The 27713-nt window shown below is 39.0% G+C and overlaps 3 protein-coding genes across 14 annotated transcripts in view; all 3 read left to right on the top strand.

The window, feature by feature from the left end:
• LOC132795767 (pneumococcal serine-rich repeat protein) overlaps positions 1 to 12605 on the top strand; it is a 69155-nt gene extending 56550 nt beyond the window's left edge. The window contains 8 exon segments of the mRNA XM_060806646.1: positions 20 to 370; positions 1023 to 1242; positions 2979 to 3107; positions 3303 to 4741; positions 4802 to 5451; positions 7252 to 7458; positions 7461 to 7567; positions 8499 to 12605. Of these exon segments, the coding sequence (XP_060662629.1) occupies positions 20 to 370; positions 1023 to 1242; positions 2979 to 3107; positions 3303 to 4741; positions 4802 to 5451; positions 7252 to 7458; positions 7461 to 7567; positions 8499 to 9443 (4048 nt within the window). The 3' untranslated portion in view covers positions 9444 to 12605.
• Positions 12606 to 14654: 2049 nt separating this feature from the next.
• On the top strand, positions 14655 to 22242 carry LOC132796708 (WSCD family member CG9164). The gene is made up of 5 exons (XM_060807965.1): positions 14655 to 15070; positions 18276 to 18428; positions 20169 to 20298; positions 20363 to 20740; positions 20813 to 22242. Exons 2-5 carry the CDS (start codon positions 18294 to 18296, stop codon positions 21139 to 21141), a joined length of 972 nt encoding a protein of 323 aa, XP_060663948.1. The 5' UTR covers positions 14655 to 15070; positions 18276 to 18293; the 3' UTR covers positions 21142 to 22242.
• Positions 22243 to 23195: 953 nt separating this feature from the next.
• The window catches only part of LOC132795864 (inhibitory POU protein), a 42143-nt gene continuing 37625 nt past the window's right edge, over positions 23196 to 27713 (top strand). For 3 of the 12 annotated variants that reach the window (XR_009633472.1, XM_060806788.1, XM_060806783.1), the window contains exon 1: positions 23198 to 24707. Coding sequence is in view for 11 of the 12 variants with exons in the window: in XM_060806788.1 (XP_060662771.1) it covers positions 24582 to 24707 (126 nt within the window). In the remaining variant the exon portion in view is untranslated. Of the gene's footprint in view, positions 24708 to 27713 lie in introns of all 12 variants that reach the window. The other 9 variants (XM_060806792.1, XM_060806787.1, XM_060806785.1 and 6 more) reach the window with 8 other exon arrangements.

Here is a 27713-nt window from a genome sequence, read left to right as displayed (position 1 = left end):
ATATTTATTATCTTGCCAGACGTACTGCGGATGTGCGCTCTGTGGGATATTCTGAGCTGTTCTCGTTGTCGCGCGAGGATGTCCTCGCCGCCATGAAGGACTATCCCGATGCACAGGAGATTCTGCAGACGCTCGGTCGCAAACGCCTCATGGAGGTGCGTTGTGTGAATAAGAAATATGCCAAGGCGCAAAGCGACAAAGAGAACGCTGCTTTTGCGGCAGCGCATCCACATCATCAACACCAACATCAGCACCAGCATCACCATCAGGTGCATCAGAGTGATAGCAGCGAGAACAGTGCCTCCAAAAAGATTGTGGACAAACTGAAACACGACGTCAAAGGCTTTCGCAACGTGCTCAAAAAGTCCAGGCAAGTGTAGTTCCTATCCTATTCTATCCTATAGTATCCCATGCTCTCCTATCCTCATCTATCCTTTTCTATGTTATTCAGTGCTCTTCTATCCTATTATATCCTATACCACTCAATTCCATCCTACCCTCTTGCACCTATTTTATCCTATCCTTTACTATCCTACCGTACCCTATCCTATTCCATCCTATCATTTCCCTTCCTATTCTATAGTATCCTATCCTATCCTAACCTAACCTTTTCTATCCTTTCCTATCCTATCCTATCCTATCCTATCCTATCCTATCCTATCCTATCCTATCCTATCCTATCCTATCCTATCCTATCCTATCCTATCCTATCGTATCGTATCCTATCCTATCGTATCCTATCCTATCCTATCCTATCCTATCGTATCGTATCCTATCCTATCCTATCCTATCCTATCCTATCCTATCCTATCCTATCCTATCCTATCCTATCCTATCCTATCCTATCCTATCCTATCCTATCCTATCCTATCCTATCCTATCCTATCCTATCCTATCCTATCCTATCCTATCCTATCCTATCCTATCCTATCCTATCCTATCATATCCTTCTCTATTCTATTCCCAATACAATTTTCCTTAAAGTGACCTGCAAAATTTTCTAACGACTATCTTCCTATTAGAACCTCTCGTAAAAGTGACGAGTCAATGGAAATGCAGCCACTGCATAATACCTCACCTCGTGGCAGCAAGATCATGCTGAAGCGCATGTCGCGAGTGCGGTCAGATGAAAAGGATGCGGACAGCGCTGAAGCCAAGGATGAGCTGCACGACAAGACGCCCAGTCCAATTGGGGCTGGATTGCCGCTGTTGCAACGCCTGCGTCTACTTAAGGAGAAGCAGGTAAGTTACATTTCAGAGCTGAGCTGACATCACAATACACCTAACCACAGCCACAGCCACAACTATAACCACAAACGACACCCAGCTCTGTTTTATTCACACACAAATTTTCAATTTGCATTTGCATTGAACATATTCTAATCGCAATTCATAAAATTCTCACCGCATCACATCGTTCACAAGCTTTAAATGGTGTTTCCTGCCACAGAAACCCACCAGACACTTATGAACTGAACAACACAATATACAAAACATACTTACTATATATATATACAACAGACAGTATCTAAAATACTTGAACACATTGAATATACCCGCTCTTTGCGTATTCTGCATACGTTGATCGCATTGAGTGCTGCTTTCTCTTCTTCTTGTTATCAGATTCTCCAGTTGATTTCTACTATATTATAATTATAATTTCATATTGAACGTTTCGTTTTGAAGTACTCGTAATATTGACTCGTTTTTAGTGCACCTTCAAGTAACACGTTCTATTTATTAACTCTAACTCGTAATTCAATTCAATTAATCATCTTGTAATGAAGCACGTTTTGCAATGAAACACAACTCAAAGATACTAGAGATTATACATTTAGGCAAAAGGAACTCAACTCGAATAATGAAGATAGACGATAGAAGACAGTTAGAAAGAAAATTAATAATCAATGAAAAAAAAATTGGGATCATTTTATTCCCTTACTAAAATAATGTACAAAACTAAAAAAATTATATTATATAATCTTATTTATATTTGTTTTATATTTGGTCTTTTAACTGAGTTCTATATTTAGTATAAATTGCTAAAGCTCAAACAAAATATATTAACTAAAGTATTAACCAACTAAAAACTAGATGTAATTGTAAGAAGGAGTGAGGGATAGAAAATAGCAGTACGGGAACATAATTTCTTATCTATGATTACAGTTTTAGAATAAATCTTTAGAAAGGGAATTTTAGAATGAAAGGGAAATATTTAAAAGAAATCTTAAAAGCAGGCATGGAAACCTCTTAAAGAAATTTTAGAAATGTGTATTAAAAGTTAAGGGACAATCTAAAAAAAAAAACAAGTAGATGCAATTGACAAATGAAACGAGTTCAAAACACTGCAATTTAATTTGCAACGAATACTTCACCTAGATGTTCGTGAGCTTATTGTGTGCTGTGCTTTATTGCTTGCTCTTGTGCTATCCAAGTTGGCAGAGATAAAGAGATAGTAAGAGAGAGAGAGCACGAGAGCGAGAGAGAAGAACTGCTTGGCTGCTTGGCCGTTAGACCCTTCCATTAGCTGCCTGCTTGTGCATATTATGTAACTTTCTTGCTTTCTCATTTTGTTTCGATGGAACACGACAACAAGAACACACACAAAAGAGACCGTTCAAAAGACATCACACACAACACACATACACACACACAATCTCCTTCACACACACACACACACCACAACGCATTTGTCACATTTTAATTTGGATTTTATGTTTGGAATTTCATCTGATTGATTTGACTTTCCGTTGATTCTTTAGCTTCAATCCAAAAATAAAAAAAACGCAAAAAAAAAGAACGAATCCAGCAAATTTTGTTGTCGTGTTGTATGTAATTAAATCCCCGGCTCCTAAATAGTAGTTTTGTATGTGTCTTTATGTGTCTTGCACTAGGATCGCGAAGAGCGAGCTGTTAAGTCCACACCACCACAGAAATCTCCACCTCACTCACATGTAACGTGTACGTTATCGCCGCAGGAATCGATACAGGAAGAGCCCGAACGCGAGTTCAACGAAGGCTTTCCCCTGATCCAGAGATTGCAACAGTTGAAAATAAAAAACGAGCCCCAATCGAACGCCTCTAGCGAATCCTCTAGCGTCGCCATGGTAAAGCCAAATCCAGTTAATCCTCAACACAAACAAACAAGAAAAAATGAAAAATCGAAAAACCCAAAAAGATAAAATAACAAAATTATCAATACCATTTAGATACCACCAAACCAAAATTCTGTCTGTCTCGTTGTCTTGGCTGCACTTTGCTGCAATTCTCTGCTAATCTCTTCCATTTTTGAATTCCCTTAGGCCAACACACCATCTAACATCAGCAGCAAAGTGGATGCCGGCACATCTGCACTCGCATTGGGAGTTGCAACCGCAACAGGAAGTGGAGTTGGGACAGTTGCAACAGCGCCAACTGCGAGTGGCGCACAAACGTTGAGCGTGGCACCAATCAAGCCCATCATGAAGGTCTCCTTCAAGCAGAAAATTCAGCAGCTGCAGGGCATTGCACCAGCCTCTGGTTCAGCCTCAACCTCAACGGCGACGGGAACGGGAACGAGCGTCAGCACGGGCGCCATTGCCAAGAAGGAGCCGCCCAAGTCGCTGGCGGTGATTGCCAAGCATGCGACAACATTAGGATCGGAGGCAACAGCGAGTGGTGCGGTAGCAACGGTGCCTGGCGGACTGCCGCTGGCCAAGAAGCTGGTGCAGCACAAGCTGAGCACACCGACAATGCAATCGGACACGGACACCGATGGCACACCCATCAAACCCTGGTCCAAGCTGAAACTGGCGACGCTCATGTCGTCTAGCTACACCAGTCTGACCAATTGCCAATCGCCCGATGGCGAGCTGGAGACGCCGCTGAAGAACTACTCGCTGAGCAACATCCCCCAGCACATGATGGACGCGGGCGGATCTCGCGCTGTCCGGCATCACAGTGCGCGCAGCTCACGTTCGCCCCGACATCACGGGCATCATCATGGGCACGGGCACGGGCATCAGCATCAATATCATGGTCGCGGCTCTAGTTCGAGCACCTGCTCGTCCAGTACGCGCAGCACGTTGAGCACAACGCGCGAGTGCCTGCGACTGCAGAAGCCGGAACAGAAGTTGCCCGAGGGGGGCGATGTGGCCGAGTCGCAGGGTCGCAAGTTCTACTCGAGTGTGTTTGATCTGTCGCCGGAATATTGCGGACTGCCGTTTGTGAAGCGCCTGAAGATCCTCAATGAGCGACAGAAGCTGGCCGAGCTGGAGAAGGCATTGCAGACGCGCAGCTTTAGTCTCGACTGCTCGAAGTCGACGAGCAACAACAACGAAGTGCCCATCAGCGAATCGCTGTATCGCTGCTACAGCGACACCTCTGGCATCTATTCGCAGTTCCTTAGCACTTATGAATCGACGACGAGTTCCGCATCGATATCGACGAACACATCCGCCTCCGCATCAGCATCCGCATCCGCATCGGCGTCAGCATCGCAATCGGACAGCAATTGCCAAAGGCAGCAGCAGCAGCAGCAGCACGCAACGCAGTTGCAACAGCAATTGGAGTACATGCCACTGAGTCCAGAATCGAATGAGACCGTCGAGAGGCGCAAACTGAAGAGCATACTCAAGAAACTGCAGAAGGGAGTGGGTGGTGGAGGTAGCGAGGGTAACGGCGATGGCAATGCCGATGCTGCTAGCCAAGATGAAACCGTGATGATGCGGCGGGGCCTGCTCACGGAGCCGACCTTGGAAGGGTACGTGGCTAGGCACAGTAAGCTCTTGAAGAGTGTAACCTTCCATTCAACTCTTTCTAGCCCGCCCGCCAGTGCCAAAGAGGAAGCTCAGTTCGCTGCCCTCGGCTCTGTCGCCGGCGGCAACCAACAGCAACAACATACGAACACGAACCTCGCCCCCATCAACAGCAATAGCAATAGCATCAGCAATGGCAATAAGAAATTCGCGATCGCGATCGCGCACGGCAAAGGCAACGGTAACGGCAACGGTAATGGCAACGGTAACGGTAAAGATATGGCAACGACGCCAGAGGGCGCCGCATGTCACGCTGCAGCATGGTCGCCGACGTTGGCATTGGTAACGCCAACGAATTCGCCGCAAGAGAGTTTCGCCTTTGAGCCACAACAATTGGGCGGCGTTATCGCTGGCGTTGGCAGCGTCTCAACGTCCTCGTCATCAGCGTCGGTTTCCGCTGCCGCGTCCGCGTCGACAACGGGCTTAGCCACGACTTCCGCATCCGCTGCCGCATCGGCTTTGGCCTCCGCATCCGCTTCCGCAACCGCCTCCGCATCGTATGTGGTCGAGTGTTCGTCGATGTCATCGTCGAATAAGATACTCTCACAGAACACCGAATTTCATGCACAATCCACAACATCCACAGATTTGAATTTGAATTTGCAGCTCCGGCAGAACACGACGAGTGCACTGAGTCAAGGCCCCAAGCTGGAAGGTAATTTCTATCTATCTATGGATCCCATACACATTATATACTATGCATATTCGATTGACACCCCAGCCACTACTACTAACATACTTAAACTTATGTATATAACTTATAAATACTACTACCAAATATTTGATTTAAATCCAAACATATGTATATCAGATGACAAATGTACTTTTAACCTTAATTTATAGACAGAGCAAAGCTTACGCCCTCAATTAAATTTATTGAAAGTGTCATCTCTAGTGAGCATTAGCGGTATTCGTTTTTAACGATTATCTTGCGTTAAATGATTTAGTGTAAATAGTAAAAAGATGTTTTAACTTGATGAAAATGAATGTATTTTCAATAACTATTGAGAAAGCATAAGAAAGAAACAATATTCAAGTGTAAAATCGATAACTACAAATTGAAGATCGATAAATGTTTAGCTGAAAATCAAATCAATCTGTGATAAATTGTTTACACCGCTAATGCCGCTGAGAGTCATATTCACTGCATGCCATATTCACTGACTCTATCGTCTAATACGATCATCACTTGCCTCGCTATGCTGCTGCTTTTCTTCCTCTAGCTATTTCACTTTCTTCCTCTCTCTCCTTTTAACACTAATCGTACTATCCTCTTGATAACTTTTCTATACTTTAACTTCATTACTCGTATCTTAACTTATTTGCATGTTAACATACAATTTCAATTCGATATCATTTCAAATCAGAATGCTTCTATGTTATTACTCAGAATAAGATTTGGTAGCATAGCATTTATATTTAAGTTGTAATTTTAAGCAAGTACTGATTACAATATAGGTTTCATACCTCTGTAAATAAGCTGAGCTAAGTTCATTTAAGATCATTGTTTCATTTGAATTTATTTTTTTTTTTGCCTTGTCTCGTCTCATCTCCTTAACCTTTACCTTGAATTAGTGAATAATAATGGCATTTAAATAGATTTGTAAGTACACACACACTCGAGATTTGCACAGCCACAGAAAAAGCATTTTCAGCCAGTAAAATTAAAATCGAGCTCGTGATCGATAACGATAACGAGCACGAGCACGCGTTATCGCACGCAGTAATCGCCAGCGCACGCTTTTGGAACGTAATGGAATGAAACAGGCGCTCAATACAAAAATGGTACAGTCTGCTCCGCATGTGACTAACAACACGAAAATATGAAAAGCAAGCCACACACAATCTCACACACTTAGTCAACGCTTTTTGTAAATACATTCAACATTTTATTTATCAACCGCAACGAGACGCAAATTTCTTCAAGTGGAAAATGTTGTACAATACAATTTATTTTAATTTTTGTATTTGTTTATTGTGGGTTGATTTTATTCGATTTTGGTTTTCGGGTTGTGTTTCGGAAGACGCGTCGCAAGGAGGCCGCTGTATTGTGTATGGGAATGTGTGTAAATACTACTTGTAACTGTAACTGCGTATGTATGCATTCTTTATCATTTGACAAGCTCCACCACAACAACAACAACAACAACAACTGCAACAATAACTTTAACAACTTTTAACAAGCATCACAAGTTTGTAGTGCTAACGTAACAGCAAAAAAAAATCAAAACAAAAACGAAAATAAACCGCTTTGACTCTTACAGCCAAATTGTGTTGTAGTTGTCGCTGTCTCGCTCTTTCCTCACACTCTTTCTCTCTCTCTCCCTATCTTATCTGATACACACGCACACACACTGTGCTAGCTGCTGTACCGTTGCACAGCGTGTTTGCAAGTCGATACCATCGATTTCTATTTGATTTTTATTAACACTTCATACAATATTTGTGCTTCAAGGATTTCCAGAGCCGCAGGATTACTTCAATCAGATCTTGAGCGGTATCAATCAGGTGATCAAGACGCACATGAACGAAATGCACTCCAAATTCGAGACGCAATTCTCCAGCATGGCCGGAGAGGTGCGTCGCCGTGATGCAATCATTGCCCAGCTGCAGCTCAAACTGCGCACCATCGAGCAGAAGTCAACGCTGACGGCGAGCACAGCACGGCGTCTGAAGCGCGAGAGAAGCTCTCACAGATCTCCGTGGACGATGATGAGCCGGGCGAGCAGGACAACAGCAGCTCCGGCAGCTCGGCGGAGCTGCTCTTTATGGTAAGCGCCAAGAGCTCTTTTTTTTTCTTTATGTAAAAACTGCTTATGCTGACTTTTATCTGTTGACTTGATATCAATGCACCACACAAAACCTAGGAGGCTGTAATGTAAAACACAATATTGAGCGTGCAATAAGACTGGGTTTCTTAAAATTCCTATTCTAGAGGATGTAATATGTCTGTAATTATAGTACTATTCGTTAAATAGAAATTATTAAATTAAAAAGCGAGTAGGACAACAGAAGTTCCGGCAGCTCGGCGGAGTTGCTTTTCAATGTAAACGCAAAGGGCTATTCATTTTTTTTATTTATGCGAAAACTGTTTATGCTGACTGACTAATTGATTGTCAACACACAGCACAAACGATAAAACCTAGGAGGCTGTAATGTAAAACTCAATATAGTGCGTGCAATTCTAATCACCTTGAGTCGTATGAAATGTCCAAATGGTATGAGTCGAGAGGCTGTATCAACAGTATTGTTAGTTACATATGAACATGTAAGTTAATATAATAACGATTATGTCAATAATATGAAAGCTTAGAATAGGAGCATAGCATAAAAATGCTTAGAAAATATTTGAAATGTACTATACCAATATATGTATTTAATAAAGCCTTTGGTATATTTTAGTATTTTTGTCAGTATATTAATTTAGTATATTTTCAAAATAATATCTCAGTGTTTTGATTTTATTCACAATGGGTAGCTGGTATTTCACAGTCGAGCTCACTCAACTGTAGCTTTCATACTTGTTTCAGTTTCAGTGTTCTCAACCTCATATGAATCATATTAAGTATACCCATATTACGTATACGCATATTACGAATACACATGTTAGGTATACAAATATTAAGTATACGCATATTACGTATATGCAGATTAAGTATACGCATATTAAGTATACGCAACCTTTTTTTTCTTTCTTTTCAGCGTGGTGACTCGCTGGACACGGTGTTCACCTCTTCGCCACCCATTCAGGGCGGCAGACGGAGCATATCGCCCGGTCCCAGCAGGCATCATGCCGCATCCGCCAATGCTTTGAACTGTCCCAGCAGCTACTACAGCGGACCCGGCACGCTGGCCCTCTCCACGCGCCACGCACAGAGCCATCCCAGCTTCTATGCCGCCCATGGCAATGGACGCTACAGCAGTCGCGGTGGCTATCGCGATTGGGATGACCGAATGCTGGCCAGCAGCAGCAGCAGCTCCTCGGCTGCAGTTGCAACTGGCAGCGGAGTCCTGCCCAGCGATGTGGTTGGCGGCAGCGGCATGATGGTGTCCGATGTGACGGGCAATTTGACCAGATTATCGGACAGCGTTATACTCGACATTGGCGAGAGCTCCAGCTCCAGTTCGTCGTCCAGCAAAATGAACATTGCCGGCGATGATGATGACGACGACGAGGCCGAGGATGAGCTCAGCAGCGCCGCCTTGGTTACGTCGGCCAGCAGCAGCGGCGTCGGTGGCGGCGGTGGCGGGGGCGCTGCCAACGATTGGGAGGTGCAAATGCTGGCCGCCGAAATGGAGCGACAGGAGCGCAAACGTGGCCATTCGCTCTCCGACAATCTCGGCGAGCTGCGGCACTGCAGCACATTCCTGCGACGCCGACGCAAGTTCAGCGACACCGAGACCGAGTACAGCGAAACGGAGGCGGACGAGCGTCTATCGAGTCACTCAGCTGGCGGAGCATCTGGAGCTGGAGGCAGCACCAGCATTGCGGCTGATGTGACCGATGTGCCCGGTGGCCTGCAGCTGCAACAGAGCGGCAACAGTCGACCGCGTGCCTCGAGCTTGGATCAGTTCAATTTACGCTATGGCATCGGGCGAGGCATCTTTAAAGCAATGAGCATCGATCGTGATAAAGACAAGCTTTGAGAACTATAATCTCAGCACAACTAGCCCAAAACACAGCAACAACAACAGCAACAGCAACCACAGAAACAATAACTGAAATGGACAAGGACTAACACGCACACAGTTACACTTCCACACACATACAGTCACACTTCGTTATACTGCAGAGATGGCATATAGATGTATATCTATATACATATATCTACATATATTCTATACATGTTTAGCCCCTGAAAATCCCACAAACTCAAATCGAAAACGAAGCAAATTCCACAACAAATAGAAAATAGCAAAAGAAACAAAAAACCAAAAAAATATTATATGAGAAACATAAATAAGAATTTAAGAAACGTGAGCAAGAAATTGAAATTAAGTAGTTTTTAAAGACAACAAAGCCACAACAATGCAATCCACCTTTTATTCCAATATTTCTATTCACTTTGATCTCTAAATCAATTTCAGATTGCATACTAGATTAAAACATATGCCAAGTTTTCCTCAACTCTTGAATATGTTTTGTGCATTGAATTGATTATTATTTATTTATTTACAATTTACCTTTTAATTTATTACTGTTGATCTTCAAATTTAATTTAAATAAATATATTATTTATGCTTTATTTTTATATTCGAATAGTTAATAGTTAATAACGTGATATTGACAGCGAGTTGATGTTATCGTTTTCATTGTTATCGTTATCGTTATGATTATTGTTGCTGTTGAATCTAGCGTTACCGTTGCCAGAGTCCATCAATTGGTCCATTTACCAACACTGGCAGCGCCTTCAAATTGCACAAATTAGCTTTACATTTGATATTCGATCTACACGACTCGAAATTCATTTGGATATGTATGTGAGTGAGTGAGTGAATGAGTGAGTGTATGAATGAATGAGTTGTTTGATTGTGTGAATGCGTTGAAAGTACCCACATTATACCGTCCTATATATAGCGTCCATGCCATTGGCGCACATTAATTGTTTTGATTTTAACATAGTATTTGCGTGTGATGTGAGATTCGAGATGTCTGTGTGTGTGTGAAGAGTCCTGTCGCTGTTGCCATTACGCTTTTCTTTTGCTTCATTCTTGGAATATGGTGGATATGCTCTTGATAAAGAAATGCAAGAAAAACAAAACCCAACAAAAGAAAACAAATTAAAATGTATATACCTCTTATCCTTAGAGATTATTAAGTACGTAGTTATATATACACATACACACATACACACACACACACAGATATACATATATATGTGTATGCATAAGTATATACATATAGTATATGTAATGATATGATATGAAATAGTGTAATGAAAACCGAAAGCTTTAATAACTTATATAGAGAACTATTTAAGAAACGTTTTAAATACTAATCAACCGAACAAACAACAACAACAACAACTAAGAACAAAATAGAAAAGGAATCTAAATGAAATCTTTAATGAAGATACGATCCACATCGACATACGGACAGACAGACAGACGGACGGACAGACGAACAGACTAATGAACAACTACAATTATACAACTTCATACTGTAATAGAGCCTTTTACCAACAATGAATTGAATCAATTTTATGAGCAAAGCATATACACATACATACATAGAATCTTACATACTTACATACATATATGCATTCTGTTGAGATTTATTAGTTCTATCTATAGCGTTAGTCAACCTATTTAAAACTTAGCAATCTTAGCCTAGAGAATCCAAAGGAATAGAGCAATGCGTTAAAATGCCCAGAAAAAAACAACTTTATACTACTATCGTATACACACGCACATACATACATACATACATACATACATACTCGTAACGTATACTACTATATAGATACATATATACGATATATATCGTAGTATTCATTCATGCTATGCATCACGCATCATTCTAGTCTAGCAATCCAATTGGCAGTTCTCGACTTGTAAAATTCCTCATTACATATACTATGTATGTAAGCTAGTCCATTTAATAAAGACCTCCTCCTAAGTAATAGCTATTCAGTTAGTTGCATAAGTCTCGCCGCAGTACAACTAAACATACTATACTATATGCGTTCTATACATAGCTTTTGCATAACGCCAGAGAATTTCGTTAGACCCACAAAGGCTTTTCAAAGGTCTCTGTAGCTTAATCTTTAGCAAAATGCAATCGGTTACCAAAGGAAAACACACACACACATACAACCACACCAAGCAAAGCAACAACAACAACAACAACTAACAAAAAGCTTACCAACAAAATCGAATGTTTCATCTATAAGCTAAGCGCTCTTTAAAATGTAATTCTTAAGCAAATGAAAAACAAAATTAAACCAAAAAAAAAAAAAAAAACGAAATTTTGAAAACAAATTAATATATTGTGTTATGAAACTGTTTTTAAAGTAAAGATTTTACCAAGAAACACTTGTTGCTACAATTAAGCGAACGAAGATGAACAAACAACACTACATTTTGCATTATACAACACTGCAAGCACACTTCTTGAACACACACACACACTGTTAGAGACGAATGTTGATCTATTTTCCTCTCGACCCACTCTGCTCTTGGAATTTCCCGGAATCTAACGTGTAGATCGAAGACAACGGCCACGCCTACACGCCTACGACCATGCCCACAATTTTGCCAACTATAGAGAGTTTCGTAGCAAAACGTTAAACTGTACTTACTCAATGCAAGAGCTACCGTAGAGCAAAAACTATCGTTAACTATCGCATAGTGTGTTCCCGTAGTTAGCGCACGAGTCGAGACTCTATTCAGATACTATATATACGCTATATACGCAAGATATGTTCTATACACACACTACTTAACAATATCTACTATAACTAACTAAACTAACTAACTAACTAACTAACTTACAACTAAACTAAACTAAACTAAAAACGAAAGTAAACGAAGGAAAACAAAACTATCTGAAAGTAGCCGGCGATTGAGTTCTGCGCCGTTTGCATTGTACAAAAGCACCACACGATAACCGATAACGATAGACGACGTTATCGATAATTACAAATTCAATGGAACAATTTCAATGGGTTCAATAAATGGGTCACAGCCAGCTAAGCAGTCCAACTAAATTTAATAAGCGAACCAACCAACAACTAACAAAAACCAAAAAACAAAACAAGAAACAAACAAACAAAAAACGAAAACACCACAAGCACAACTTATTGCAAATTTCTTAATCATCTATATATATATATAGTTAAGAGAATATATACATATATATATATACATTATATATATACACACCTACTATATATACCACAAATATATAGTAAACAATTGATTTCGACAATTAGTTTTACTCTTTGGGTTTTTCATTGTTGTAGCATGTTGGAGGCAATTGAATTACATACATACGCCAGGGACCACAAACGTGTTTTTTTTTTCCTTTTTATAAATAATAAAAATAAATATATGAAGACGATGAATTGAAGATAGAAATGTGACACGACACGAAACTAGCAATTATAATAACTAATCGGATTCGACTCAATTCCATTCGATGACCGAAAATCGATTAATTGAAAACCGCAAAACTGTTATAACCAACCAATCAAACTGAACTATGATTTGCAGCAGAGCAAAATACACAGACACCACACCGTTGGGGGCATGCCACAACTCACACACACAGACGCACACACACATGCACACACAGTCAACATGTAACTCTGTGAGTCAATTATGTATATGAATACTTTTAATGATTTTAGACCTAGCCCCGAATCAATCGATCAATCGATCACCCGATAACTGGATCACCTGATCACCTGATCAGCCATGCGACACCCTGTACTTGTGTACTTCTCTTATGTACTGTATATGGTAGTAAAGAAACAAGTTGATGTCATTGTTGTTGTTGTTTTAACATTTAAATTATTGTAATCGCTCTTAAGTTATCAATATTTTTGTACACTAGTTTAAGGTAGCCTGTTAAGAGTCCCACGAGTCTAGTCTTAAATTCGGAGCTAAGTTCGTTATGATTTTTGCTCTCTTCTCTCTCTCTATCTCTCTATCTCTCGCTTTATCTCTCTGTCCCATTTACTTGCTAATTTCGTAAATGTCAGCAGATGCGAACAAGTATATATAGAGACATTTATACATATAAATATATATATATATATATAGTTAATGCAAATGTATGAACTACGTATTGAAAACGAAATGAGATTAGCACATGTTAAAGAAGCGCAAATAAAGAAACGAATGATACAATAACTAAAACAAAAAAAAAACTAAAAGAAAACAAAAAATATTAACTAAAATGCAAATTACTGAAAACTTGCAAAACGAACCGCAAGTTTATTTTTAGTGTGCCAAAAGCAAAACACAAAAATCAATCGATATATGAATATGAACACAAGTCCACATCATATCAATTTTATTCACCATAAGAGAAGGTATGATGTTGCAACATGAAATTAAAAACAACAAACAAACAACAAGAGAACAGTTCATAAATGATTCCCAGATACAAACAAAAAAAATCCAAGAACAACAGAAATCACTATTGAAAAAAGAACAAAAACAAATGCAACTAAGGTGAAATATGAAAGAAAAAATAATAATTATTAAAAAAAAGAGTATTGAATAAAAACAAAAAGAAAAAAAACACAAGATAAGCTAATACATAACGCCATTGCATTGTTTTTCAACTTGAATCTGATGAGCACTGAATAGATAATCCTTAAGGGATGCGGCGTGACGTAAAAGCTTTTATATTTTTCTGATATCTTGCGTCTTTCTCAATACGGACATCAAGTAAGGATTCTAGATTAACTAGATTCATTTTTACAGACACTCATATTGCTATCTTTAAATCAAAACATCAGGTAAGTTCAGATTTATTAATTTTCTGCAGAATGTCGAAATGTATAAAAGTGCAATTATTGATAAAGTTGAGCTTTCTGCGATTTGTTTACATCCAACATCTTGTTATCTACAAAACTGCGAAGCTTTAGTCTCAGGGGTAACAGCAGCTGACGTGAACAGCTGGCGTAAGCATCGCTGAAAATGCCGTTACACATGGACTTGGGCTATGTGGCAACGCTGTCGACTGCAAAAGCTTTCGTCGTGGTTGCGAGAGCTTTGCAGCCAGCTTTCATCCCCCCAAAAATAATGCGATGCTGGCTCTGACTCGACGGGCGCAGTCAAAACTCAACGCGGCGGCAAACGGTCGAAGTCGAACGGCAAACAGCAAAAGAACAAACAGTTAAAACAAAAAAAACAGGAAACCCAAAAAAAAAAAAATATATAGCAAAGGAAAACGGGGAAAAAAAAGAGCAAATAACTTGCCTGCTGTATTTCTGAAAATATTCCGAATTTTGTTGCTGCGTTGTTGATGCATGTTTATAATAAAAACGGGGAGGAAAAAGAACAATAAAAATCGAAAAACATTGGAAAGCGCAAAATGTGCTGCTAATGCTGCTGCTGGCAGCGGCAGCGAGTGCCAGAGATTCGCATCTGTTTAGGGATTCTGCTGTGCTCTTCTGACATGTAAAGCTGATAGCGCGCGCTGCCCTAGTGTGTGTGCGTGTGTGTGTGTTGGTGCGAGTGCGAGTGCGAGCGTGCGTGTGAGTTGTTTCATCATCTGTGTGTGCGTGTCAAGAGAGAGGAGAGACGCGCCATCGGATTCGGTAAGTGAAATTGCACAAACAGCCACAGCCAAAGCCAAAGCACACCAACAAATTATTTGTTTACATTCGCCAAGAGCGCATGTGTGTATGCGTGTGTGCGTGTGTGCGAAAAGCTTGTGGGAAAATGTTAAATGTTGAGATTCATTTTATGGGTCGCCGGGGGAGGCCAAAGCGAAATACACATTTCGTTGTTTGATTTGCAGTTTGTCCATTCCACACACACACACACACATATAGTACACTAACAAACAAACACACTCATCACATTTGCCCCACATGGAAGCAGCTACTACCGCACAACCCTCTCGCTCCCTTTCTGTCACTCACCATTTTAATAATTATGTAAATAGCTTAATTTTCACGTGTCCAAAACTGCAGTGCCGCAAAGTAGAAGAAGAAGAAGAGCGGAAAGAGAATTTACTTGGGCGTCATCGCCCATTTGTGGACTTGTCCAACATTGGCACCTGCCCCTGGTCAGTGGGGTGACTAACTAGGGGAAGCACAGGAGAGGAGAGGAGAGGTGGGGAGGGGTCGCTAATGTGCGTGGTCTATCTGATTTATGCCGCAAAACAATCAAATTATTGTGTGATATTCCCTCTTTTGCGCTTTTGTTTTTCCCCCTTCCTGCTGTTGATGTCGTGTTTTTGTTGTTGTAATTTTTTTCTTGTATCCACCCTGCCATTTCATTATAATGGGCTGACTATATATTTGTATATAGCATGGTGGCATTGTCAGTCGGGTTTGTTGGCTTCTGTTTCGTCTTGTTTCAACATGAACTAGTTTTCGGCTTAATGTTGCCCCGGGATGTTTCAACGTTTTCCCAGCGAAATCTTTCGGTTCGTTCTCTTTATCATCAGTACCTTGCACCTTTGCTCTGATTAAAATGTGCCTAATACTTGGTGAGTACTATTCTTATATATTCTGATTACCGCTACTTAGAACTGGCATTGAACCTACCTACAACAATTGTTGTTGTTCAATGAGATCAGATTATCGTTTCAATCCATTCAAATTAGCTTGCGTTAATATGCTCTATATTCGGTCGGTGTCATAAATAATAATGTTTATGGGCATGTCGAACATGCAATCAATTTACCACATTTTACGATAGTATAACTTGCAGGTATTACTACAATCGAGATGTAACAGAAGACTATTAGTTAATTTGTTTGGCCTATACACTAGATATGCACAAATAAATTATATCTCACTTAAAAGCCGCACTATTCTTAGAAGCAAAATGGAATCAATCCACCACATTTATCGATATAACTTAATGGTATTACTCTCTAGATGTAACAGAAGACTATTATATTAATTGTTCTCCCTAGAATGCACAAATAAATTATATCTCGCTTAACAGCCACACTATTCTTAGCAGCAAAGTGCAATGAGTCAATCACATTTTACGATATAACTTGCTGGTCTTACTCTCTATATGTAGCAGAAGCAGACTAACTAGTTTGTGCTGCCTCTAATACTAATGAAAAGTACAATCATATCTCACTTAACAGTCACACTATTCTTAGCAGCAAAGTGCAATGAGTCAACCACATTTAACGATATAACTTGCTGGTATTGCTCTCTATATGTAGCAGAAGCAGACTAAGCTAGTTTGTGCTGCCTCTAATACTAATGAAAAGTACAATCATATCTCGCTTAACAGCCACAAATGCATTTAGCAGTATAAATTATTCATCAAAAGGACATAATCATAAAAAACATACATATGTATTAAGAATAAACTGTGTATAGTGTTGTTGCCCAATTAACTTTGTTCGCTTAGCGGCTTCTTTTTTGACACCAATTGAGGCCGCTAAGCGAGATGAGCGTGTGGCAAAATGTGCAGCACCCAAAGTACTTTTGTGTTGCTCACCTCTGGCAAACTGCTCGAGCACCTCTCGCCAAATACTTAGTTGATATGCCCAGCTGTTGCATAAATTTCGCATTTTGTTGCCATCGCTGTCATATGTGTGAGTGTGTGTCTGTGTGTTTGGCACTTTATATACATACTTATGTATATATGTATGTGTGTGTGTATGTATGTGAGTGTACTTTTCGTGTATTTCATGCGCGTTTTATGCAGCTCAAGGAATTTCATAGCTCCTTGTGGCAAGGCAAGAGAGTGACTCGACGTTCAGCCTTTTCAGCTGTTTTATCCCCCTCTTCATTTTCTATTTTTATACCTGCCTTGAAAGCGATAGAAGGATGTAACAATTTGGTGCCAACTGAAAATGTTTGGAAAATGCAAAAGCGACCCCAAATAGTTCGATGTCCATTCCTGATCAGTTCCTGATTATGTTGAACATTTCACATATTTTGTATTCGATATACGAAATATAGCTTTTGATATAGTTTAGTTTTTTTTTCGATTTGGTATATCTTAACAATTAAAGTTCGTCTCATATTAGTTTTTTGTAAATCATGTTGTCTCTAAAAATTCTTATATTATGTTCCTAAATTAATTTCTAAATTTCATTTGTGGTTGTCCTAGTAAAGTTTCCCAAATATTAAAGTTTGTTATCCATCTCGATTATAAAATAGTCAGTTATTCTAGAGCGGGTATTCGACCGTCGAGCAGACTCGATAGTTGTTTGCGTACTTGTTTGTTTTTTGCTTCTTCTATATTTGGTTGCGGTTCAAGTGCGACCCCGATCCGGGAGGGAAAGTGAGGCAGAGGGACGTCGTTGTCCGGGTTACCATAGGCCTGACTGAACTGAGGCAGCGAATGCGCCGGATTCAGGCAAAGGCAACAGGGAGGCGGAGGGAAACGCGGATAGCAGAAGGGCAATGGCGTCGCTTAGTCCTTGCGCATTTTTGTAGCGTCGTCATAGCAAAATCAACAAAGTTCAGCCGCACACGGCTTTTGGTTTAGTTTCATTCGAGCTGAGCTCGCTTCGGTTTGGTTTGGTTTCGTTTGGTTTAGTTGGGTTCGGTTTATGGTATATGGTTTATGGTTGGCACTGGGAGTGCGACTTGGATTGAGGCTGTTGGCGGTTTTGTTTTTGCTGAGACTGCGACTATGAATTGGGCCTCAACTAATTGGGTTCATCAATGAAATGCGTGAAGCTCCATTCAAAGTAAGCGTCGACTGTCAGTCAATCAATCGAAAAGTATCTTTAGCTATATCTATGTATATCCGTATCCGTATCCGTATCTGTATCTGTATCTGTGTCGCGAATTAATGTTCGAATGCTTGTTTCAGTAATGCAAAGGTGGCGTTATGGCACTGCAAGGCTGGCGCTTTTTCGGTGTCTCGGCAACAATCATCATCTATATAGGCGGTGTGCTATTTCTATCCATGAACAATATACCCGGCTCGCATCCAAAACGCACGCGCATCGAGCGCTTTGCCGAGGTAAGTAATCTGTTCCATAATCAGATTCCTAAGTGCTCTTGAAGTCAGTTTTGTAAAGTGAAGCTTAATTCATGAGAAAATATATTTAGTTTTCTACGAATCTTTTATAATACTATTGTAATACACTTTATTAGATTATTTCAGTTATACATACTATTCAGCCTTTAATCACATTTGTATTTGATATACTTAAATCAAAAATATAACAATATATATATTCTGATTTATGAGATTATTGTGAATCCTTTTAATATTATGCTTTATGCATTGTTTTTCTTAAAATGTTAAACCTATTTTATTTTTTATAAGATTCATTGAAATATTACTTTTTTAAACGGAACATAATTGCTTTGGTTGATTATCTCGTATAATTCGATATACGAATTATAGTTTTAGTTATATTAATATTTTTCGGTGTATCAATTTGATATATTTTAATACTTTAGGTATATTTAAATATATTTTGGCATATTATTTGGTATATTTTAGCAACTTAGGTAATTGTAATATTTTTTTGGTGTATGAATTTGGTATATTTTAATACGTTAGGTATATTTTAATATTTTTCGGAATATTAATTCGCTATATTTTAACACTCTAAACGCTCTGTTTTTTATTCATGGGTATATTTAGTATATAGTACATACGAAGTATAGCTTTTAGTATATTTTAATATATTTTTATACCCGCTACCCATAGGGTAGAAGGGTATTATAACTTTGTGCCGGCAGGAAATGTATGTAACAGGTAGAAGGAGGCATCTCCGACCCTATAAAGTATATATATTCTTGATCAGCGTCAACAGCCGAGACGATATAGCCATGTCCGTCTGTCCGTCTGTCCGTCTGTCAGTCTGTCCGTCTGTCCGTCTGTGTGTCTGTCCGTCTGTCCGTCCGTCCGTATGAAACACTGGATCTCAGAGACTATAAGAGATAGAGCTATAATTTTTTTTCGACAGCATTTGTTATGTTTGCACGCAGATCAAGTTTGTTTCAAATTTTTGCCACGCCCACTTCCGCCCCCGCAAATCAAAAAAATCGAATAAAAAGCGTAATTTTAAAGCTAGAGTTACGAATTTTGGTATATACAATAATTACTATAGTAGTTATGATTCCTGAAAATTTTGTTGCGATCAGAAGAAAATTGTGGAAGTTATTAAAGAAATACTTTTGTATGGGCAAAAACGCCTACTTACTATGGGTCTGAGTTGCTTTGGCCGACAATCTGGTACATTGTGCCGTCTATGATATATTTTGAATGGTGTACTATATCGATATACCAAATATACCATTTGGTATATTTTTAGTATTTTTTAGTATTTTCGGTATATTTTGAAAATGATACCGCAATATTTTGCCTTTATTAAAAATGGGTAGCGGGTATCTCACAGTCGAGCACGCTCGACTGTAACTTTCTTACTTGTTAGGTTTGGTATATTTAACACATTAACCGCTCTGCTTTGTATATTTTGTATTCTTTGGTATACTTCGTATGATTAGTATGTCTTTAGGTATATTTTAGTATTTATTCGGTATATTTTCATACACTAACCACTCTTTTTTTTTGCTTTTATTGAAAATATGTAGCGCTTATCTCTTTCTTACGTGTTCTATTATTAATGAATCGCACATATCAAATGCATTGTATTCTACATTTATTTAGTTCATTTGTAGCACATTGAATAAAACATTATACAAATTGGTAATACATGTAATTGCAATTGCTGTTTCTTATGTTCAGTTTTCCAGCTTTCATAGTCCCCGATTTCCGATGCCCAGTCGCAAGATGACGATTCGCTGGTGTCGCGACCTCAAATATTTAAATCGCGAGCTTCCAAATTACACCGACGACAAGGCCGGCGACTTCTACAGTGAGTACTCGCTAAAGCAGTCCACCTTGAAGCAGCTCTTTAATAAAGATAATTCTCATTTCAGCTGCTCTGCCCAGCTCGGATGTGAGTGCCAGTCTTCAGATGCCATCGGCTCCGATGCTGACGGCGCTGGCAAGTTTCCCGGGCAGCGGCAACACCTGGCTGCGATATCTGCTGCAGCAGGCCACGGGCATTTTAACGGGCAGCATCTACAAGGATTATGGCCTGCTAAAGACGGGCTTTCCGGCGGAGAACGTGTGCAACAGCTCGGTGCTCCTGGTGAAGACACACGAATGGGGATCCAAGGCATGGGCGCCCTTCTCCAAGGCCATACTCCTGGTGCGGGATCCCGAGAAGGCGATCATAGCCGAGTTCAATCGCCAAAGTGGCGGCCACATTGGATTCGCATCTCCCGATCGCTACAAGCGCACCAAAGGCAAATGTAATGGCAAAGCTACATATGTTATGTTATGTTGTATATATCGTTTAATATATTTTGTTTAATTTCCCGTAGATTGGCAACAATTTGTCAGCAACAAGCTCAAGGGCTGGGAGCTCATGAATCTCAGCTGGGCACGCAATTTTACGGGCAGTATTAAGGTTGTGTTCTACGACGATTTGGTGCATCACACAGAGCGCGAACTGCGCAACATTCTCGACTTTCTCGAGTTTCCCGTCAGCGAGCAGCTCATGCGATGCGCCATTATGCGCAAGGAAGGCATTTTCCGGCGCAAAAAGCGACTGCTATCCTTCGATCCCTACACGGATGCCATGCGGGCTGAGCTGCTGGCGAGACGACGACTCGTCTACGGCATGCTGGGCAGGCTCAAAGACAACGATTGACGACGATTGCAACGAGTTCAACAAAGCAATGCTAAGAGACCACCTAATAAAGATTAACAAACAGTTCAGCAATGCACTCCCCGCCAAAAACCAAAAAAGAATCCCCTGCTTAACATCAACAACGACTGCAAGCATTATTAGCACACTAAATATATATATACGAGTACTATGTAGATCTCAAGAGATCGAGCTAAATCATCCCCAGACAAAGAACCACCCGCCTTGCGCAATGTTTCGTATGGTTTGCTGCTTGAACGCATCTTAGTTCAAATATAAAACATACGATATACGATATATATCGCATGTATGAATATTTGTAAAATCTCTTAGGTTTGTTTTATAAATGTAGGGTAGAGAGAGGCAGCAGTAGCTGCAGTCATAATTCCGATTTTGATTGCAACAAGGTATTATGATTCCTGAACGAATTTATGAAATTCATTATACGCCATGTTGTGCTTCATCGCTCATATCCGTGTGTATTCCATTGATATTATTCGATTCGTATGTACTCTTACTCACAATCGTAATCGTACTCTGGTTATATTGAAATCCAATGTTAGACTATCCCTTGTAAAAAGTTTTATACACAATTCTACAATAATTTATTGAACTACGAAAAACAATAATGAACATATTAGATAATTGTACAAAACGACGACGACAACAACAAATATAACAATGAATACTTACAACTTTAAAGTTAACCGCATTTTCTTCATGTTAAAGGATAAAGGGCGGAAAAACTAGTTTTCCTATCAAAGTATTTTTAATGGTGGTGACTTTCTAGGAGCTAAACCTTGCTTAGCACAGCTTTGAATTTCCGAAATACTTTTCACCACCAAATGTCCTTTCGCTGACGACAGCAAGGATTTGAACCCTAGAGTATTTGTCTGATTTCGAATTTCGAACATTAAAAACGAATTTCGATACGCTTTGCTTTGCTTTTTTGGCTTTGCTTTTAGCTTTATGCTTTTAAGCTCTGTTCGACTGCATGCCTGAGCTTTCTCTTAGTTTGTAAGCCTATCAATCATAGATGGCGACACTAATGCCAAAGTATTAAACAGCGACTTTACGAATTTGTTGTCTAATTAATCAAATATAATAATTTATAAATAAATATCAAATACGATTCGTTTGAGAAAACAAATAAATTTCTTAAAACTATAAAAAGTCTTGAGTTGTGCTAAAGGTTTATGGCTGGATGCTGCAGGAATGCATTTAAAGCAGCCTCTTGCCGTGTTAAACTCAAGAGCAGCACTTGATGCATGATAATTTGCAATGTTTGCTTCTCGCTCTTGCGCCTCTAAACTGCAGCTGAACACCCTGTATGCAATATGGAAACGTGCATGCATTTAACAGTCGCACTCTTCATGCAATGTACAAGTTGCCACCCAAAAAAAAAGTCTCTCTCTCCTTTTTCACTCCCTCACTGTGGTGCCCACTCTCCAACCCGCCCCCACTGCCCCCCGGTCTATGCACTGCTGACCATTCCAAGCATTGTCGGTGCCTTTTGTTAACCGTTACGTTCCACTTCTCTCCTCTCTCTCTCTCTCTCTCTGTGCTTCGCTACGCTCTTCTTGTGGCCTGCCTGCCAAAAAATTGTGCCATATGTATGGCCGATGCCGAACATTGCGATGCTCTACACAGAACGAGAAAAAAAGAGAGAGCGAAAGCTGGTGCATGAGCGAGAGCGAGAGAGCTGACTTAAGGTTTTGGGTTTTGTGAGTGCTTGTGCTTTTTTTTTTGTTTCTGTTCTGTTTTTGTGCTGCTCGTTGTTGCTGCTGTTGGGCTCGACTGGATGGCTGATGGCTGATGGCTGAACCCCGCCGCCTGAGAGAACGTAGTGCGCAGTCGCTGGGAATTGTCGCCACCGCGGCCACATTGGCTTCGTCAAGTTTGCCGGCTGCTGCCCAGATACACACGACGGCAGCGCTGCCCAATTCCAGCTGAACGAAGCCGTCGGCGTCGACGTCGACGCTCGGGGATTGGCCAATCAGAGTGCGGCCGTGTGTATTATATAAGGCGCAGTGCTGCCATTTTGTAGGGGTGGCCGCCAGGGCCACGCCTACGCCTGATAAATAATGAAAACATGTCCTCCCCATTTGAAAATAAACTCTGAAGTTAGCGAAACTCATCATAGAATTCTTTATCACAACACAACGCGCGCTTGTCTAGTTGTGAAATCTGTTCGCTTGCGTTTAGTTTTCAGTTTTCGACAATAGTTGAGCGCAGCGAGCGACACAGCGACAGACAAGACAGACGACAGACGACGTACACACAGACACAAAAACACAAACATATACATACACACACGCACATACGAACGAACAGCTGTGAGCACACTCACACACACCCACACACACATACATACGCATACACTGAAGCGCGACTCACTGATAAACAGAGTAAAAGCAAACTGCCAAAGCGGCAAAACGGGCAGCAGCAACAACAACAACAAGAGCAAAACGCAACACTGCAAACTGCAAGAAAGAGATAGAGCGAGCTTTAAGCGCGGCTTAGCGACAGCTGAAGCGACGCGAAAGCGCGGCATCTGCAAACGGTAAATGTTAAGCGGCAAACGGTAAACGGCAAGCGGCAAACGGCAAACGGCAAAACGGTAAACAGTGCTTACGTAGTCAGCGTTCTCAACTCAGACCCTCACGTTGCCTTGCGTCGCGTTCACGTTCACGTTCACGTTGCTCGTTGTCTCGGTCATGCGGTCAACATCGGTCATCGGTTATCGGTTATCGGCCAGACAATTACGCACAAATTAGAGTCAGTGAGGAGAATTGTTTTAAAATTGTTAAACGCGCATTTCGCTTTCTTGTGCTCCTTCTTATTGTTGTCTCCTCTTTACCGTGCAATTATCACACACACAAACACACACACACACACACATCACACACAATCGCGCGCGCATTTGGCGACGGCTTTTTTTGTTGTTGCTTGGAGCCACCAAAATTCCTAAACAATTTTTTTCTTGTGCTTTTTTTCTCAGTTTTGTTGCGCGCCGTAGACAAAACTCCACAGCATCGAATCCAAAAGAAATACAACAAAATAGTAATGCAAATGAAATTCAATTAAATCAAGTGCATAATCAAAACACAGTGTATGGAAAAAATTGTTATCAAAATATAAAAGTTAATCAAATCTCAAGCGAGAGCGAGCGAGAGAGCCGAAGGAAAGCTACATCGAAGCACACATAACAAAAATAAAAAAAAGAAAAGCAAAGAAAAGAAAAGAAAAATACACATAAAAAAAAGTCTCAATTGCTCAATTGCCAAAGAGTCGACGCCTTTTTGGGTACGCATAGTATTTGACGTCCTGCATTGCAGGACAGTCCTTAAAGTTGTCAAAGTAAGTGCTTCAAAATTTACTCGCCAACGACATTTGACGCCTCAAGGGCGTTCAAGCTGGAGGAGGATTTCGTCGGCGGCTGCATGACAATGTCGATGTATTCGACAACGGATAAAATGAAAATGTCAGCGCCCAGTTGTTTTCCAGGACGCTACAGTCCATCCTATCGAAGTTCTGAGCAAATGCGACGCTGCATGCCAAATCCATCTGTAAGTAAAACAACAACCAACAAACACTTTCCACTCACGGCAAATACTGTTAGATAAGATCACCCAAATTGTATTGTGAACATTATATCACATAACTAATGCTTAAGCAAAAGCAAAGAAATCACTTCTGCAGCTTAATTCACATCTCATCAAACTCATTCCTTTGCCGACGGCATCTCTAATTTATTTCACTTGATAAAAACTTTGAAGGAAACAAGTTAAAACTTTAAAGCCCAACATATTATAGTACATAATATGATATGATCATGATAAGAGCGTGAAACTTCTCTTTCAATTTACTATATATATCCTGAAATGGATTATTATGTTACTTAAACAATATCGAAAAACGAATTGGTTATATAACTATCTTTTTAAATAAATCAAAACCATAGTTCAATAACTTTGCGATCTTAATAAAACCACTCTAAAAATATACCCATAACATATGTAAATAATTTCGATAATTTCGATAAATTCAATTTACTATATATATCCTGAAATGGATTATTATGGTACTTAAACAATATCGAAAAACGAATTGGTTATATAACTATCTTTTTAAATAAATCAAAAACATAGTTCAATAACTTTGCGATCATAATAAAACCACTCTAAAAATATACCCATAACATATGTAAATAATTTCGATAGCTAAACACATAACGGCTTTATTTTGGTCTCCGAACTGAGCTTTGCATATTGGAATGGCAAACTTAAATGGCAGTCAAATTGGCCTATTGCCATAGTCATTATAGATAAGTGGATAATTGTTAGTTGCGCTGTGCAAGCGGGCGAACAAATCATGAAGGTGGACAAAGTTGGAAGTCCTACAAACTAAATATAATATATAGCGCATTTCAAATCAGCTGCTTGACAAATGCAAACATGAACCTTAAAGTATATAATTTCGAGAATTATCTCTACTACAAAGTAGTGCAACTTTTTAACAAATATTTCTTTTAATTTTGCAATAATTTCATTCAACAATAAATATTTTTTCCAATTACATTAAATATTCATCAATTAACTACTCGAAATTTACCAGTTGAAATAATAGATCAAAGATAGAATTTATTGTATTAATTAATTATTACAAAAAACTTGTTGAAATATAATAAATATTAACGCATTATACAGAATCTCTACCAGCATACCAACTATCTTTAAATTTAAATTGATCGTCATCAAAATAAGATTAAGAAGTTGAAAATCTTGATAACAATTAACGAAAATGAATACTTTAAATAAAATCTAAATATGCGCAACTGAAAATTGAAATGTATCCTTAAATCTCTATAAGGTTTAAGATCTAATGACTCCATCAATGATGCAATTTCAACTTTTCTCGCACGGATATTTTAAACTATTTTTGAAAAGCATTAAAAGGTCTTTTGAATATCGCTTAAAAGTATCTATCATTATTGTATTGAATCCCATTAAAATGTTTTGTTAATCATATACATACATAACATAACATAAATTCGAGAAGTTTTCTTTAAAATTAAACAAATATTATTGCACTTGGTTTCGCTTTGGGGACATTTTTTTATGTAAGCCTCTGTTTATTTTATCTACAATTAAATTGTTCGACAGCAATCTCATTAATATAAAACCCTCGGGGCTTTGAACTTTCGACTGTTGAGGAATTTATCATATCCCACTTGCTCATTCTCTTTCTCTCTCTCTCTGGTTTTCTCTGTCTGTCTCTCTGTTCTTCATGCCACTGAGCTTGTTGCAATGGGGGCTTGAACTTTTCATAAAGTCTGAGTCAAGAAGTGCACACAAACAAACACGCAGACATGGTTATTACTCGACCTGGGCTCAGACATGTTTATTTATAAATATGACTACACACCGACATGTCCATGCATGCACATACATGAGCGTGCATGTACAAACACCCACAATAAGTGAAGCAGAAACGGAAATGGACGAGCAAAACAGCAAAACAAAACAAAGCCCAAATAAAAAACTATATATAAAATGCATAATACATATTAATACAAAGTAAAAGTGCTGGAAGCGAAATGTATGAACTTCAGGATACCCTGTAAATGAAATTCCTTTTCTTTAGATAGATGAATACATAAATATACTTTGTTTTCTTTAATATAATTTAATATACTTTATACTCAAAGTTTTTTGATATTATTGGATACAAGTGGATTAATGATTCATTATTAAATCAATTTTGATATTTGGTCTTACATTAATTTGCTGATCAAGGATCATAAATTTAAATTAAATCATCTTCAAATATAATTTATAATTCATTTGCATTTTATTTTTATAAAAAGGATGATCGTCATTAGTGATAAATGAATTAAATTTTAACTGTGTATGATAACAACCACCAATATAATGGGATAATAATTGCTTTGATATCAAATGTGACTAATATGAACACAAATCGGACCATTTTTGAAATTCAATAAGAAATTAGTTCTTTGAGCAGATAAAAGGTTTTTTAATTACTGTGCAAAAATTATATCTTAATCTAAAATAAAAATTGATTAAGTAGTATTTCTTAAACCCTTAATATATTTAGTATAAATAGTATGTACTACATATGTTCTTAGCACATTTTAAGAATTCTGAATTTTCTATGTTAATCAACAGTTTTTAAATTACTAATCTAAGCTAGAATATATATAGTTTGGAATTTGATATCTATAATGACAATGAGATATGGTTGCATTCATTATATACATATACTTAATAATATAGATATACATATAATATATCTCTCTATTATATTATATTTACATATTTATTATACATATCAGATTTCATATATTTTTTTGTTCAGCTCGTATTTGAAAAACTGTTCATATATGGTAGTTATAATGGCAATTATTGTATATAAGGTAGCATTCATTAAGAATGTAACATACATGAATATATACATGAATATATATATATGAATATATACTTATGCAGATGAATATGTGTACAAAATACATTTTTCTATTGTTATTTATTATCAATTAATCAAGTTAGAAA

The sequence above is a fragment of the Drosophila nasuta genome, chromosome X (assembly GCF_023558535.2).
Source record: "Drosophila nasuta strain 15112-1781.00 chromosome X, ASM2355853v1, whole genome shotgun sequence".
Classification (NCBI taxonomy): domain Eukaryota; kingdom Metazoa; phylum Arthropoda; class Insecta; order Diptera; family Drosophilidae; genus Drosophila; species Drosophila nasuta.
The sequence above is the reverse complement of the archived record's forward strand: the minus strand, read 5'-3'. Positions and strand labels throughout refer to the sequence as shown.

What these genes read in the sequence shown, in the direction of transcription:
- LOC132796708 (XM_060807965.1), top strand. Translation starts at nt 18,294, where the DNA reads ATGGCACTGCAAGGCTGGCGCTTTTTCGGTGTCTCGGCAACAATCATC. An exon ending in GCATCGAGCGCTTTGCCGAG is followed by an intron (nt 18,429 to 20,168) that starts GTAAGTAATCTG and finishes TCTTATGTTCAG; the next exon opens with TTTTCCAGCTTTCATAGTCC. An exon ending in CAAGCGCACCAAAGGCAAAT is followed by an intron (nt 20,741 to 20,812) that starts GTAATGGCAAAG and finishes AATTTCCCGTAG; the next exon opens with ATTGGCAACAATTTGTCAGC.